The sequence below is a fragment of the Scyliorhinus canicula genome, chromosome 20 (genome assembly GCF_902713615.1).
Source record: "Scyliorhinus canicula chromosome 20, sScyCan1.1, whole genome shotgun sequence".
In the NCBI taxonomy this organism is placed as follows: Eukaryota; Metazoa; Chordata; class Chondrichthyes; order Carcharhiniformes; family Scyliorhinidae; genus Scyliorhinus; species Scyliorhinus canicula.
Window position 1 is genome coordinate 45762743 of NC_052165.1, and position 16702 is coordinate 45779444.

At 47.6% G+C, this 16702-nt stretch overlaps 1 protein-coding gene across 1 annotated transcript in view; it reads left to right on the forward strand.

Moving 5' to 3' along the window:
• pawr (PRKC, apoptosis, WT1, regulator) overlaps nucleotides 1-13755 on the forward strand; it is an 84959-nt gene extending 71204 nt beyond the window's left edge. Inside the window, exon 7 of the mRNA XM_038780293.1 lies at nucleotides 12094-13755. Within this exon, the coding sequence (XP_038636221.1) occupies nucleotides 12094-12180 (87 nt within the window). The 3' untranslated portion in view covers nucleotides 12181-13755. The remainder of the gene's footprint in view (nucleotides 1-12093) is intronic.
• The last annotated feature ends 2947 nt before the right edge of the window (nucleotides 13756-16702 follow it).

Consider the following 16702-nt stretch of genomic DNA (forward strand, 5'->3'; position numbering starts at 1 on the left):
ACTACAAGTGCCCTCCATGTACGTGCTTTTGACACCAAATCACGGAGGAGAGCTGCTCCAATTTTGTAGCTGCTCCCAAGAGAACCTGTGACGATGGATTGTTTTCTTCAAAGTAAGAAACGGCCTGAGACTCATTTCGGTAGTGCACCTATTGGACAGGATCTCACAGCCAGAATCTTCTGGACAGAACTGCACAGGAGAATCAGGGCAGGACACAGAAGTTCTAATATTAGCTTTGTATACAGCTCCAAGGCCTCTAGTTAACACCCTACAAAGAAGAAACATAACTCGGGAACAAAGCAGTATAAAGGTGATTTCTTGAGGCATGGTTTTGTCAACTGTTCCAGTGCAAATAAGGAAACAAAGCCCATTTGTGTTATGTGCCAGGAAGTACTGGCAAATGAGAGAAGCAGTTTCAGATTTTGAAAGAGAAATGGTGAAAAATTGCTTTTGAGGTTGAGACCTGAGAGTCCATTATTAACTTCCAGCTGACTCCAAATGAAAAGACTATGCTGCTGTATTTGACCTGTGATACCACGTTAAAAACACGTCAAAACCCCATGAGGCTGTCAGCAATCTGGAATAACATCTCCCAGGAGTATCCAGTGCTGAGTAAAATGAGCATTTTGTGGCTATTCCTCTTCACGATGACCTAAATGTGCGAGGTTGGATTTTCCGTTTTCATAAAGATGAAGATGGCAAAAAAGGAACTGGCTGAAGTCTGCACCTGATATATGCATTTCCCTCTCCTCTTTTCAACCTGATTCAAGTGAGATTGTGAGGACCAAGCAGGCTCCCCTTTCAGGAAAAAAGGTTTGAAAAACACTGCTCTAGGCTATTGACTCTACACGGCCAATTTTTGTGTCGTCTGCAAATTTCCCAATTGTGCCCCCCACTTTCTGGTCCAAATCATTAATATATTTAAAAAACAGGGGTCCCAACACTGAGCCCTATGGAGCACCTTTTGATACAGCTTTCCATCCACAAGAGCAGCTATCGATCATCACCTTTTGTTTCCTGTTACTAAACAAACTTTGGATCCAATTTGCCACATTACCCTGTAACCCATGGGCTTTTCTCTTTTGACCTGTCTGCCATGTGGGACCTTGTCAAAACCTTACTAAAGTCTAAGTAGACAACATCCACTGCACTACCCCATCAATCATCCTGTCACTTCCTCAATTCATTGTACCTCGGTACACATGACAATAAACAATTCCAATATCCAAATCAAATTTGTAACGCATGACCTTTCCCTAACAAAGCCATGAGGACTATCCCTGACTAGTCCATTCCTTTCCAAATGACAGTTAATCCGTTCTCTCAGGATTGATCCTAACAATTTGCCCATCACCGAAGTAAGACTAACCAGCCTATAATTGTTTGGTATTTCCTTCTTACCCTTTTTAAACAGCGGAACCACATTTGCATTCCTCCAGTTCTCCAGCACTTCCCCTGGGTCTATATTTGTGTGTCCCTCCTCCTCCCCCCTCCCCAAGTTTAAAACTTTTACTCTGTCCTTTTCCATAATAATACTAAATCTAACTGAATTATGGTCACTATTCCAGATATGGTCACCCACTGTCACTGCACCCCTTTAATTTCCAACGACTAGATCCAGAATTGCATCTCGTCTCGTTGGGCTTGTCACGTATTGTTTAATCCCTGGACACAGTACATGAATTTTGCACCCTCAATGCCCCAATATTGTTTCAAACCCAGTTGATATTGGGATAGATCAAGCCTGTTACTATTACTGCTTCCTCATTCCCGTATCAGCCGCCCCGAACTGGCGCCGGAATGTGGAGACTGGGGGCTTTTCACAGTAACTTAATTTGAAGCCTACTTGTGACAATAAGCGATTTTCATTTTCAGGCAGAAATTTGTCTATATATATATCTTCTATATCCCTCTCACTATTTGGGCATCTGTAATCCACACCTAGTAGTGTGACTGCCCATTTTTGTATTCCTATACTCAACCCAGCCTCATTTGTTAACCCATTTGTATATCATCCCTCTCACAACTGTGATCCTTTAACCAATAATGCTAACCCCCCTCCTTTTTTGTAATCCACTCTGTCCTACCTGAAAACTCTATATCCAGAAATATTGAGCTGCCAATTTTGCCCCTCCTTGTGCCAGGTTTCCGTTATAGCAATGACACCCTGCTGCCATGTGTCTATGTGTGCCCTTAGCTCATCAGCCTTATTGATAATACCCCTTGCATTGAAGTATAAACAGTTCAACCCAATCAATTTCCTACACTGGGTGCTTTTAAACTCTTGTTTATTTTGTCTTCCGAGTCACTGACTAAATCACAAACTACTGTTCTACCTCCTGTTTCCTTCCCACACCCCTTGCCATACTAGTTTAAAATTTCACCAATAGAACTAGCAAAAGTCCCAGCTCTGCCTGGGTGTAACCCGTCTGGCTTATACAGGCCCCACCTTCCCCAGAACCAATGCCTCAAAAATTCTAAATCCCTCCCTGGTACCCCATTTCTGCAGTCACACACTCATCTGATCTATCCTCTTATTCTTGCTCTCTCTGGTGCGTGGCACTGGGAGTAATCCTGAGATTACTACGTTTGAGGACTTGCATTTTATTTTATCTCCTAACTTCCTATACTCAACTTGCAGATCCTCACCCCTTTGTTTACCCGTGTCATTGATCAGATTGAAGCATTTAATAGGAGAGCAAAGTACTGCAGCTTCTGGAAATCTGAAATATAAACAGAAAATGCTGGAAATACTCCACAGGCCGAGCAGCATCTGTGGAGAATGAAACATAGTCAATGCTTCAGGCCCATGATCTGCACCAGTTTTGACAAAAGGGTCACTGACCTCTGTTTCTGCACAGATGTGTTTTTTTAATTATTTTTTTATTATTGAAATTTTTGAAAAATGTATAACAACAAAACAATAATAATAACAATAATAAACACCCCCCGGACCCGTAACAACGCATATAACGAGCCCCCCCCAAAGCCGATGAACAACAAAATAAATTTAAAATAAATTAAATTAACATAAACAATACCCCCCTGAACGAGCCCCCCCCCCCCCCCCCCCCCCCCCCCCCCCCCCCCCCCCCACCCCCGGGTTGCTGCTGCTGACCTAGTTCCCTATTGTTGAGCCAGAAAGTCGAGGAAAGGCTGCCATCACCTAAAGAACCCTTGTACAGACTCCCTCAGGGCGAATTTAACCTTCTCCAGCTTAATGAATCCCGCCGTCATTGATCTAGGTCTCCACGCTTGGGGGTCTCGCATCTTTCCATTGCAACAAGATCCTCCGCTGGGCTACGAGGGACGCAAAGGCCAAAACACCAGCCTCTTTCGCCTCCTGCACTCCCGGCTCCACTCCAACCCCAAATATCGTGAGTCCCCAGCCTGGCTTGACCCTGGACCCTACCACCCTCGACACTGTCCTCGCCACCCCCTGCCAGAATTCCCCCAGTGCCGGGCATGCCCAAAACATATGGGCTTGGTTCGCTGGGCTCCCCCAACACCTAATGCACCTGTCCTGACCCCCAAAAAACCTGTTCATCCTCGTCCCGTACATATGAGCCCTGTGCAGTACCTTGAACTGGATGAGGCTAAGCCTCGCACATGAAGAGGAGGAGTTCACCCTCTCCAGGGCGTTCGCCCATGTCCCCTCCTCAATCTGCTCCCCCAGCTCCACTTCCCACTTAGCCTTCAGCTCCTCTACCGACGCCTCCTCCACCTCCTGCATCACCTGGTAGATGTCAGACACCTTCCCATCCCCGACCCACACCCCCGAAAGCACCCTATCCCTTAACCCCCGCGGGGGCAGCAAAGGGAACCCCTCCACCTGCTGCCTAGCAAACGCCTTGACCTGAAGGTACCTGAACATATTCCTCGGGGGAAGCTCAAACTTCTCCTCCAGCTCACCAGGCTCGCAAACCTCCCGTCAATGAACAGGTCTCCCAACTTCCTTATGCCCACCCTGTGCCACCCCAGGAACCCGCCATCAATGTTCCCTGGGACAAACCGGTGGTTCCCCCGCAGCGGGGCCTCCACCAAGCCCCCCACTTCCCCCCTGTGTCGCCTCAACTGCCCCCAAATCTTGAGGGTAGCCGCCACCACCGGGCTCGTGGTGTACCTCGTTGGAGGGAGCGGCAACGGTGCCGTTACCAGTGCCTTCAGGCTCGTGCCTCTGCAGGATGCCATCTCCATCCTTTTCCATGCTGCCCCCTCCCCATCCATTACCCACTTACGTACCATCGAGACGTTAGCCGCCCAATAGTACCCAGAGAGGTTGGGCAGCGCCAGTCCCCCTCCATCCCTGCCCCGCTCCAAAAAGACCCTCCTCACCCTCGGAGTCCCATGCACCCAAACAAATCCCGTGATGCTGCTGTTCACCCTCCTAAAAAAGGCCCTCGGAATAAGGATGGGGAGGCACTGGAACAAAAACCTCACGAGCACCGTAATTTTAACGGACTGTACTCTACCCGACAGCGGCAGCATGTCCCACCTTTTGAACTCCTCCTCCATCTGCTCCACCAACCTAGTAAAATTAAGCTTATGCAAAGTCCCCCAACTCCTAGCCACCTGAACCCCCAGGTACCTAAAACTCCCCACTGCCCTTTTTAGCGGGAGCCTACCAATCCCCCCCTCCTGATCACCCGGGTGTACAAAAAACAGCTCGCTCTTGCCCAGGTTCAACTTATAGCCTGAGAAACTCCCAAGCTCAGCAAGAATCTCCATCACCTCCGGCATTCCCCCCACCGGGTCTGCTACATACAGCAACAAGTCATCTGCATAAAGTGACACTCGGTGCTCCTCCCCACCCCGCACCAGACCCGTCCACCTCCCCGACTCCCTTAGCGCCTTGGCCAGAGGCTCAATTGCCAACGCAAAAAGCAAGGGGGACAGGGGGCACCCCTGCCTCATCCCACGGCAGAGCCTGAAGTACTCGGACCTCCTCCCATTTGTCGCTAGACACGCCATCGGGGCCTCGTACAGCAACCTCACCCATTTGATAAACCCCTCCCCAAACCCGAACCTCTCTAACACCTCCCACAAGTACCCCCACTCAACCCTATCAAAGGCCTTCTCCGCATCTAATGCCACCTCAATCTCCGCCTCTCCTTCTGCCGCCGGCATCATTATCACATTTAGCAGCCTTCGCACGTTAGTGTTCAGCTGCCTCCCCTTCACAAATCCCGTCTGATCTTCATGTATCACCCCCGGCACACAGTCCTCTACTCTAGTGGCCAAGATCTTTGCCAGCAACTTGGCGTCCACGTTCAACAGTGAAATTGGCCTATATGATCCACACTGCAGGGGGTCCTTATTTCGCTTCAGGATCAGGGAAATCAGTGCCTGTGACATCGTCGGGGGCAAAACTCCCCCCTCCCATGCCTCGTTAAAGGTCCGAACCAACAGGTCCGCATATTTTTTTATAAAATTCAACCGGGAACCCATCCGGTCCCGGCGCCTTCCCCGACTGCATGTGGCCAATCCCTCTAACTAGCTCCTCCAACTCGATCGGCGCCCCCAGTCCTGCTCCTCCTGCACCCTTGGAAATCGGAGCCTGTTAAAAAAGCTCTCCATTCCCCAACCACCGGCGGCTCCGACCGGTACAGTTCCCTGTAGAAATCCCTGAAGACCCCATTAACCTCTACCCCTTTCCGCACCACATTCCCACCCCTATCCTGCACTCCACCATCTCCCTAGCCGCGTCCCGCTTGCGGAGCTGATGCGCCAGCATCCTGCTCGCCTTCTCCCCATATTCGTAGACCGCTCCCTGCGCCTTCCTCCACTGTGTCTCCGCCTTTCTGGTAGTCAGTAAATCAAACTTAGCCTGCAGGCTACGCCGCTCCCCCAACAATCCGTCCTCCGGGGCCTCCGCATACCTCCTATTTACACTCAGCAGCTCCCCCACCAGTCTCTCCCTCTCCCTCCTCTCCCCATGGGCTCGGATAGAAATCAACTCCCCCCTCTCCCCATGGGCTCGGATGGAAATCAACTCCCCCCTAATCACTGCCTTCAGAGCCTCCCACACCATCCCCACCCGGACCTCCCCAGTATCATTGGCCTCGAGGTACCTCTCAATACATCCCTGGACCCTCCTACACATCTCCTCATCAGCCAACAACCCCACGTCAAAGCGAGCGCTGGTCCCGCACCTCCCCCATCTCCAGATCCACCCAATGCGGAGCATGGTCCGAAATCGCTATAGCCGAATATTCGGCATCCTCCACCCTCGGGACCAGCCCCCTACTCAGGACAAAAAAATCAATACGGGAATAAACCCTGTGCACGTGGGAGAAAAAAAGAGTACTCCCGAGCCCTCGGCCTCCCAAACCTCCAGGGATCCACCCCTCCCATCTGGTCCATAAACCCCCTCAACACCTTGGCCGCCGCCGGCCTCCTGCCCGTCCTAGAACTAGAACGATCCAGTGGGGGATCCAGCACCGTATTGAAGTCCCCGTCCCCCCCCCCCCCGTCCCCCCAATGATCAGGCCCCCCGCCTCCAGTCAGGAATGCGGCCCAACATACGCCTCATGAAACCAGCATCATCCCAATTCGGGGCATATACATTTACCAGCACCACCCTCTCCCCCTGCAGCTTACCGCTCACCATCACATATCTGCTGCCACTATCAGCCACCACCTCAGACACCACAAACGCCACCCTCTTGCCCACCAGGATCGCCACCCCCCGGTTCTTCGCGTCGAGCCCTGAATGGAAAACTTGCCCCACCCACCCCTTCCTCAGACGAACCTGGTCCGCCACCTTCAGGTGAGTCTCCTGAAGCATGGCCACGTCCGCCTTCAGATGCGAAAACTCCCGGGCCCGCTTAACCGGCCCATTCAACCACCTCACGTTCCACGTGATCAGCCGGATCAGGGGGTACCCCGCCCCCTCCCCCGCCGACTAACCATAGCCTATCGACTGCTCGCCCCTGGCCAGCACCCCCCATTCGGCCCGTTTCCCATGGCTATAGAACCTCACCCCGACCCGCACCAGTTCCTCCCTGGCCATTCCAGCAGCAACCCGGTATTCCCCCCCCAGGCTAGGACCCCTCCTAGCCACAACACTCCCTCCATAGTACTCCCGTGAGCCAGCTGACTTCTGCTGACCCCGGCAGCTCCCGCCCTAATTCCGACCCCTCCCGATATGGGGTCACCCCCACCCTGCAGCAGCTCCTTGGCACCGCTCCAGCGCGGGAAAACGGAACTGATATCCACGCCCCTTGTCTCCAGCTCCACCCCCCTCGTCCCGCAGCGCGGGATACCAGAGGAAAGCCCGCGCTTTCACACTGCCCCACCCCATCTCCCCAACGCAGCTCCCAAATAGCAGTCCCAACCCATCCACCAACCCCGTACAAATAAACAGACCCCCAACACCCCCCTTAAAACACAAAACCATAACCAACACCAGCCGAAAGCAGGAAAAAAAACAGAATAGCCAGCAACAACATAAACAGTGATACAAAAAACCCCCACAGTCCCCAATCCCTAGTTCGAGTCCAACTTTTCAGCCTGCACAAAGGCCCACGCCTCCTCCGGGGACTCAAAATAGTGATGCTGGTCCTTGTAGGTGACCCACAAGCGCGCAGGCGGCAGCATGCCGAATTTCACCTGCCTGCTGTGGAGCACCACCTTCGTCCGGTTGAACCCGGCCCTCCGCTTAGCCACCTCCGCACTCCAGTCCTGGTAGATGCGCACTACCGAATTCTCCCACTTGCTGCTCCTCACCTTCTTGGCCCATCGCAGGACACACTCCCGGTCACTGAACCGATGGAACCGCACCAGCACCGCCTGCGGGGGTTCATTCGCCTTAGGCCTCCTGGCCAGTACTCTGTGGGCCCCCTCCAGCTCCAGGGGCAGATGGAAAGATCCTGCCCCCACCAGCGAGTTCAGCATCACAGCCACATAAGCCAGCAGGTCCGACCCCTCCAGCCCCTCCGCGACGCCCCGGATCTGCAAGTTCTTCCTCCTCGACCGAAACTCCATCTCCTCAAAACGATCTTGCCACTTTTTGTGGAGCGCCTCGTGCATCTCCACTTTCCCCACAAGGGCCGAGACCTCATCCTCGCGCTCAGAGGCCTGCTGCTGCAACTCACGGATCGCTGCACCCTGGGTTGTCTGGGTCTCCAGCAGCTTGCTTGTAGTAACTTTCAAAGAGTCCAGCAACTCCACTTTCAGCTCTGTAAAGTAGCGCAGAAGGGCCGCTTGCTGCTCCTGCGCCCACTGCCTCCACTCCTCGGGGGCTCCACCGGCCGCCATTTTGTCCACCTTCCCCCATTTTCCCAGGGGAGCTGCTGCCGTTTTTTTCCTCACCCCACTCCAGGTCCGCACCATAAATCCCGGGGGATATTACTCCAGACACCTTCACACACCGGGAATCGTTGAACCAGCACAGTTTGGGGCCCTTAAAAGAGCCCAAAAGTCCTATGATAGCGGGAGCTGCCGAACGTGCAGCTTAGCTCCGCATTGCCGCCACCGGAAGTCCTGCCAGATGTGTTGAGCATTTCCAGCACTTCTCATTTCAATTGGAGCAAAAATAACACCCTTTTGCCAGCCAACCCCCCCTTTCCCAAAAAGCCCACTTCCTGCGAGCCCCTCATTCCCTCTCAGCAAGAAACCCAGCAGTAGCTGCCGGAGATCTGGTTTGGTACAATAGTAGACATAAACTTTTTTAAATGCTATGGTATGAAGAAAACGCAAAATTCAGACTAAAGCAATAAATTGGTCCTGCTGAAAATTGAGTAATTAATAAAATGACCATGAAAAAATGTTGAGCAGTAACGCTAACTAATAAAGCCATCTGTTGCCTTCTCACTGAGGTGCAGAATCCGGGCTCCCCGATAGCATGGGCCCCAGTGTTTATATGTGGACATATATGTGAGAGACGTGTGTTACTTTGTGTGCATGATTAATGTGTGTCTGGCATTCTGTGGCTGGAGAATATGAATTGTAGTAGCATTAAATAAAATCCGCATCCCATTATTGGCCATCCTCGTGTGACAATTAACATGTAATTTTTAAAGCAACGTCTCTCTTGGAATTATTTGCTCTAGTGATTCAGTTTAATTGACCCACATGACTAGAATTATGCTCACTTGTCCAGCCTTATTTGTTGAAACACTGACACTTTTACAGACATTTCTTTGAGGATAGAGGCGGAAAAAAGATCTTAACTTTCTTGTGCAACAATATAATCGTTCCTGAAAATGAGACCAAAAATATTAAATTAACACTTGCATGTAATGGGTGTTTAAAATGTGAGTACCAAATCGGAATGCATGTTCACCGGAGAAGACTATTCCGGATTATGTTTGTTCAGCAGCCAAACTAAGGCCTGGAATGTCTCGAGGAGCACAGAGACTGGTCATTTTTTGATCTTTTAATCACACTTCACTTCCTCTCTGTAATCTGAGTTTAGTTGTACAAGGGTACAGAATTGTCACTGCAGATTGTCTTAGAATCATAGCATTGAAGAATGCTTCAGCACAGAAGGGTATTCAGCGCGTTGTGTCGGTGGTAGTCTTTTGCAAGAGCTATCCAATTAGTCCCACTATCCTGTGCTTTCCTTACCGCCTTGCAATCTTTTCCCCTTCAAGTATTTAACCCATTCACTTTTGAAAGTTATTCCTGAATCTGCTTCCACCGCCCTTTTTCAGGCATTGCATTCCAGTTCCCATCAATTTTTCTTGCGTTTGAATAAAATACCTCATCCGCTAGCCCCATTCTGATTATTTTCCCAATGACCTCAAGTCTGTGTCTTCTGCTTATTGACCCGCCTGCCAGTGGAAAGTTTCTAATTGTGTATTTAATTAAGATTCCCTATCATTTTGAAACACCTATGAAATCACAGGAAGGACATATTGGCCGTGGTGGCGGTGCAGCGTAGATTCACTAGAATGATCCCGGAGGGATAGATTATAAGGTCATGTTGAATCACCTGACTTGTATTCCAATGACTGTAGAAGATTAAGGAATGATCAGACTGAAATGTTTAAAATGATGCAGGAATCCAATGGGGGTAGAAATGGCCCAACTATTTCCTCTGGTGTGGGAATCTAGCAAAATCGGGAAGTACTTTGTTCCACACACGAGGGAGTTGGAACTTACTCCTCCAAAAACGCTGTGAATGCTGGGGTCCAGTGGAACTCTTAAGACTGAGTGATAAAGACTATTTGTTCGGTAAGGATATCAAGAGGAATCACGGCACAGTGATGCAGTGGTTAGCACTGTTGCCTCATGAGGATCCCAGGTTCGATCCCGACCTGGGTCACTGTTCATGTGGAGTTTGCACTTTCTCCCCGTGTCTGCATGGGTCTCACCCCCACAATCCAAAACGATGTGCACGATGGGTGAATTGCCAATGCTAAATTGCCCCTCAATTGGGGGAAAAAAATTGTGTACACTAAATTTATTTTTTTAAATCAAGCGGTAAATAGAATTGAAGTTCAGAGCAGAATTGGTTAGAACAGGCTTGAGGGGTTGAATGACCTCCATCCATTCCTAATGTCCTACATTACTTGCCTTTCTCGGCTCAAAAGGAGAATGATCTCCGCTTCTCTCAACTCTCCACGTAACTGCAGTCTCTCTGGCATCATGCTCTCATATGCAAGGAGATTTGATAGATGTTGGCCAGATGGGGTGCAGATATCTTCAATGCACCAGAAACAAATCTCAGTGATGAGTGTTAAACTCTTACTCACATGTTGGAGGGGGTGGGAACATTCATCAAGTTAGAAATCTTGTTTTCGGTATACAGTGTTGCTGTCATTTGGAAATGCCGATGAGTTCACAGGAAGGACATATTGGCCGTGGTGGCGGTAGATTTGCCCCCATGGAAAATGCCTTAGAACATAGAACATAGAACAGCACAGAACAGGCCCTTCGGCCCTCGATGTTGTGCCGAACAATGATCACCCCACTTAAACCCACGTAACCCGTATACCCGTAACCCAACAATCCCCCCATTAACCTTACACTACGGGCAATTTAGCATGGCCAATCCACCTAACCCGCACATCTTTGGACTGTGGGAGGAAACCGGAGCACCCGGAGGAAACCCACGCGCACACGGGGAGGACGTGCAGACTCCACACAGACAGTGACCCAGCCGGGAATCGAACCTGGGACCCTGGAGCTGTGAAGCATTTATGCTAACCACCATGCTACCGTGAGGCCTTGTAATTGTCTCCTCTGGTATATCTGCAGGCCCACACCCCTCCATGATTTCTGCTTTCCTCTGATTTTAGCCATTCCACCATTGATGGCTGTGTCTTCCGCTACCTGGTCCCTAAATTCTGGAATTCCCTTCCTACACTACTTTGCCTCTACTTCTCTCTCTGCTTTTAAGACTCCTTCAAATCTACTTGTTTGTTCAAGCTTTTTGTCATCTTTTGCCTCGAACATACAGTGCAGAAGGAGGCCATTCGGCTCATCGAGTCTGCACTGGCCCACTTAAGCCCTCACTTCCACCCTATCCCCATAACCCAATAAGCCCTCCTAACCTTTTTAGTCACTAAGGGCAATTTATCATGGCCAATCCACCTAACCTGCATGTCTTTGGACTGTGGGTGGAAACCGGAGTATCCTGAGGAAACCCACGCAGACAAGGGGAGAACTTATCAGACTCCGCACAGACAGTGACCCAGAGGGGAATCAAACCTGGGACCCTGGCGCTGTGAAGCCACAGTGCTATCCACTTGTGCTACCGTGCTGCCTAATGTCTCCTTAAATGGCTTTGGATGTTTTGTGTTTGATAATTTTCCTGTGAGGTGTCTTGGGATGTTTTACTGTGTTAACGGTGCTATATGCAAGTAGCTGATGTTTGGAAATCTGGAACCGTCCACCCAAAAGGCCACAGATGCCGGGGAGAGGGTGGGGATAGGCTAATGGTCCACAGGACGTAAACCCCTAGACTATTATCAAGGAATGTGGAGGAAATGGAATTGTGAAGCAGATCAGACATGATCAGATTGACAACACAGCAGGATCAAGGTGCTGAATGCCCCTCCCCCCCCCTCCCTTTTCTAATCCACTGACACTTCGCATCTCCTTGATAAAGTAACTCTTTTGTTTTTCTTCTGCCCCTTATTCAAGGATTTGGATGAAATTGAAGATGAAAATGATCAACTAAAGCAAGAAAACAAAACCTTGTTGAAAGTTGTTGGCCAGTTGACCAGGTAGAAGATGGTCATCCTTGTTAGACACAGTTCTGTGTCATCCTGACTGATAACAAACGCATTTTACAATCCTGGAGTTAGCTTTCAATAAGCGAATAGAGACTGAAGAGAAATCATTCCAAGTTCACACTGTTCTCCCCTAAGAATACTACACACCTTCTATTAGAAATGCATTAAGTGTGAACATTTTGTCTTATTAGTTGGCTTGTCTGTTCTTTTTTGATGTCAACTGTTGGAATTTTAAACAATTTCTTGACTATTTCCTTCGACTGTCTCTTGAGAACTTGTGCAACAAATATGTACAGACAGGTCGCTGGGTCAAATTATGGTTACAGTTTTGTAATCTGCATGATAAAGTATCAGCTCATTTTGTATTCTGTTTCTAATTAGAATTCTGAATTATACTTTCTGCTGCAGTTAAAAAGACCCATTGGAAATGGAAGAAAAGTATGCATACTTTATGTATAATTTAAAACAAGGTTTGGAAAGACCTTGTCTGCATTACTGTAGAGAGCATTTCCATTTAAATTGTGGATAAAAACTAATACTTTCATGTACTACATTTGTATGCCCAAAGATATTTCTTTCCCATGTATTCAAAGCCTTGTTAAAATGATACGTTGCTCGACGATTGCACAGAGGCAATGGTCACGGTGATTTAACATGTTGCATTCACACTGCAAATGTGGAGGTGCTGCGAGGCGAGTTGTTCGTGTGTGAAAGCAGCTCAGGTCAGGAGTAGGGCCCTAACTTGGAGTGACTGGGTGCGAGAATTGCTGAAGAAACTATTCTCTTGTCTTTTTCTCGCACTGTCTCACATCTGATTTGGTTCCTGAGTCAGGGCCAGGCCTTAACTCGGCATTTGCACTTCATGGTTTGGTTTTATTAATTCTAATTCTATTAAAGTAAATGAATCGGAAAGTTGTGTATAACTTTGGTACAAAGTGAAACCGCACCAGTGCGTTCCCTTGTGCTGGAATGGTCTTAACAAAGGCAGTGTTTAAAACTTAAAAATTATTTATCATATGTGTGTTTTGAGCATCACTGCTTCCCACCCTTCACTATATTCAGTTATCACAGTTCCTTTATGGCTGCTTGAAGAGCTTTTTTTTTAATGGAATAAATTACATTCCAAACGCATGAAGTTAACTTTCCATAACGTACAAACAATCATACATAGGGCTCAGCATTGTTTTGCAGCACAACTGTACATTAAAGCAATAAAGGGTTCCTTGCAATTGAATCAAATATTTTGAATGTGTGGGCCATTAACGGACCAGAATGACTGACCCTTTAACCTCTCACAGAGAGAAACAAAAGCTGTTTTTTTATTAATTTTCAGTAACATGGTTATCAGAACATTAAAAGCCTGGAGCTTTTAAATTTAACTGAGTTAAATAAGAAGTGGAGAGAGTGTCTTTTGACTGCTATTGGGGCTAATTCTTCTAACTTCGGACACGCATTTGTTTCCCTTTTTAGATTAGAATAGTGCATCAGAAAGAATAAAACGTGATAATCTGTGTGCGCTGTTGCAGATAAATTTATGCAAAATAAATTCTGAAGCACAACACAACGACAACCTGCAGTGTGATGGATTTATTTCATTCGCATTAACATCATTTAATAAGCACAGACTACTGCTCCTTGAATTTTTTTCATACACTTGCTCATTACAGGCATTCCTTTTGCTTTTACAGCTTTTTAATCTGTTTATGATCTTGACAAGGTAGATGCCAAGAGACTGTTTCCACCCCCAGCTGTTTCCATCCCCAGAACTAGGGGTCACAGTCTCAGGATAAGGAGTTGGCCATTTGCAACAGAGATGAAAATATTCTTCGCTCAAGAGGGTTGTGAAACCTTTGGAATTCTTTACCTCAAGAGAGTTGTGAATTCTCGGTCGTTGCACCTATTGAAGACTGAGATCAAAAGGCTTTTAGACATGAACGGGAAACGAAGGGATACATAGGCAGGACAGTGGAGTAAATGTAGAAGATCAGCCAGGACCTTATTGAATGATGGAGCTGGCCCAAAGGGCCAAATGGTTGTCTCTTGCTTCTATAATCCTCATGGTGATGCTATTTTTATTGTCCTGCCAACCTCGGTGTCCAACACAGTGCAAGAGTCACTGTCGGAAATTAGTGAACTAGTTGTGTTCCCACGGAAATCCAGCAGTGCCCATCCTCTGGGTCCAAGCAACCAACCACCCGATTGATTGAATCCATTTTTAGTCCTTTTCCCTGGTGGGATTAAAATTGTTGTCTCTCATGTCATATGTCCATTACAGGAACCCCAACATTGCCATGTCCACAAACCATCTACTTCAAATCAGCAATTGTACATACTGGCTGATTTACCAGAAATAGAAGCAAGTTTTAAGATGTCTACTTTTCTCGGGATAATATTGTTGAAGTTTTTCAAGATGAATTAATTTCTTCAGACTGCCGAATTATATCTGCCAAATTCGTTAAATGTCATAAAAATGGTTGGGACTTCATGTGTTTAGTGTGAAAATTAACATTTAATTTCAAAGTACCTGCCTATCTCATTCCATCACACACTTGTATATTGAAAAGATTAGGAGTGATTGCGTGCTATTTGAGTCCATAAGATGTAGGAGCAGAAGGAGGCCATTCAGGATAAAGTAGAACCATAGATATAGTATACTTGGATTTCCAAAAAATGTTCGACAAGATACCACACAAAAGGCTACTAAATAAGATAGTTTGCTCCACTATTCAATGAGATCATGACTGATTTGTGATGATGATCCTCAACTCCACTTTCCCACCGTATCCCCATAACCCTTGATTTTCTGACTGATTAAAAATCTGTCTATTCCAATCTTGACCCAGCACCTACATCCCACTGCGGTAAAATTCCACAGATTCATTGCCCTCCGAAGAAATTGCTCCTCATCTGTCTTAAATGGGTGACCCCTTACTCTGAGATTATGCCCTCTGGTCCTAGACTCTCTCACAAGGGGAAACAACCTCTCAGCATCTACCCTGTCAAGTCCCCGGAGAATCCTACATATATCAATAAGGTTGCTCCTCAGCCTTCTAAACTCCAATGAGTACAAGCCCAGTCTCCTAAACCTCTCCTAAGAAAATCCCTCCAAATCCGGGATCAACCGAATGATGCTCCTACACTGCCTCCAATGCCAGTGTAGATAAAGGGATCAAAACTGTTCACAGTACTCCAGGTGTGGTGTAACTAGTGCTTTGCATAGTTTTAGCAAGACTTTCCTATTTTTTATCTCCATTCCCTTTGAAATAAAGGCCAACATTCATTTTGCCTTCCCAATTACCTGCTGAATTTGCTTTTTGTAGTTTATGCATGAGGACCCCCAAATCCCTCTGCTGCAGCTTTCTGCAGTCTCTCGTCATTTCAATAATATGCAGCTTGTGTATTATTCCTATCAAAGTGCACAACATCAGGGCAGCACGGTGGCGCAGTGAGTTAGCCTTGCTGCCTCACGGCACTGAGGTCCCAGGTTTGATCCCGGCTCTGGGTCACTGTCGGTGTGGAGTTTGCACATTCTCCCCGTGTTTGCGTGGGTTTCGCCCCCACAACCCAAAGATGTGTAGGGTAGGTGGATTGGCCACGCTAAAATGCCCCTTAATTGGAAAAAATTAATTGGGTACTCTAAATTTTTTTTTAAAAGTGCACAACATCACAATTTCCTAAATTATATTTGATCTGCCAAGTTTTTGTCCACTCACCTAATCTGTCTATATCCTTCTGTAGACTGTATCACCCTCACCACTTGCCTTCCTATCTATTTTTGTGTCATCTGCAAACTTGGCAACAGGAAATTCACTTCTCTCATCCAAGCCATTAATACATATTGTAAATAATTATGGCGCCAGCATTGATCCCTGTTGCACTCCAATATTTACAGGTTACCATCCCAAAAATACCTCCCTAATCACAACTCTATCAGTCAATCCCCTATCCACATTAATATATTACCCCTAACACCTTGGGCTCTTCTTTCGTAGCTTTGTGTGGTAGCTTGTCAAATATTCTTTGGAAATCCAAGTATATTATATCTATGTTTCTACTTTATCCTGCTTGTTACCACCTCAAATAATTCTGATAAATTTGTCAGGTATGAGTTCCCCTTCATGAAGTCATGCTGTCTCTGCTTGATGATATTATGCATTTCGGTGGCACAGTAGTTAGCACTGCATCACAGCGCCAGTGATCCGAGTTCAACTCTGTCCTAGGGTGACAGTGTGGAGTTTGCACTTTCTCCCCGCGTCTGCATGAGTTTCCTCCAGGTGCTCCGGTTTCCTCCCACAGTCCAAAGATGTGCAGGTTAGGTGGTTTGGCCATGATAAAATTGCCCCTCAGGGTCCAGGGATGTACAGGTTATGTGGGTTACGGGAATAGGGCAGAGGAATGGGTCGAGGTGGTGTGCTCTTTCAGAGGGTCGGTGCAGTCTTGATGGGCCTAATGACATCTATCTGCACAGTATTGATTATATGATTCTCAATGCTCTGCTATTACATCCTTTAATGGAC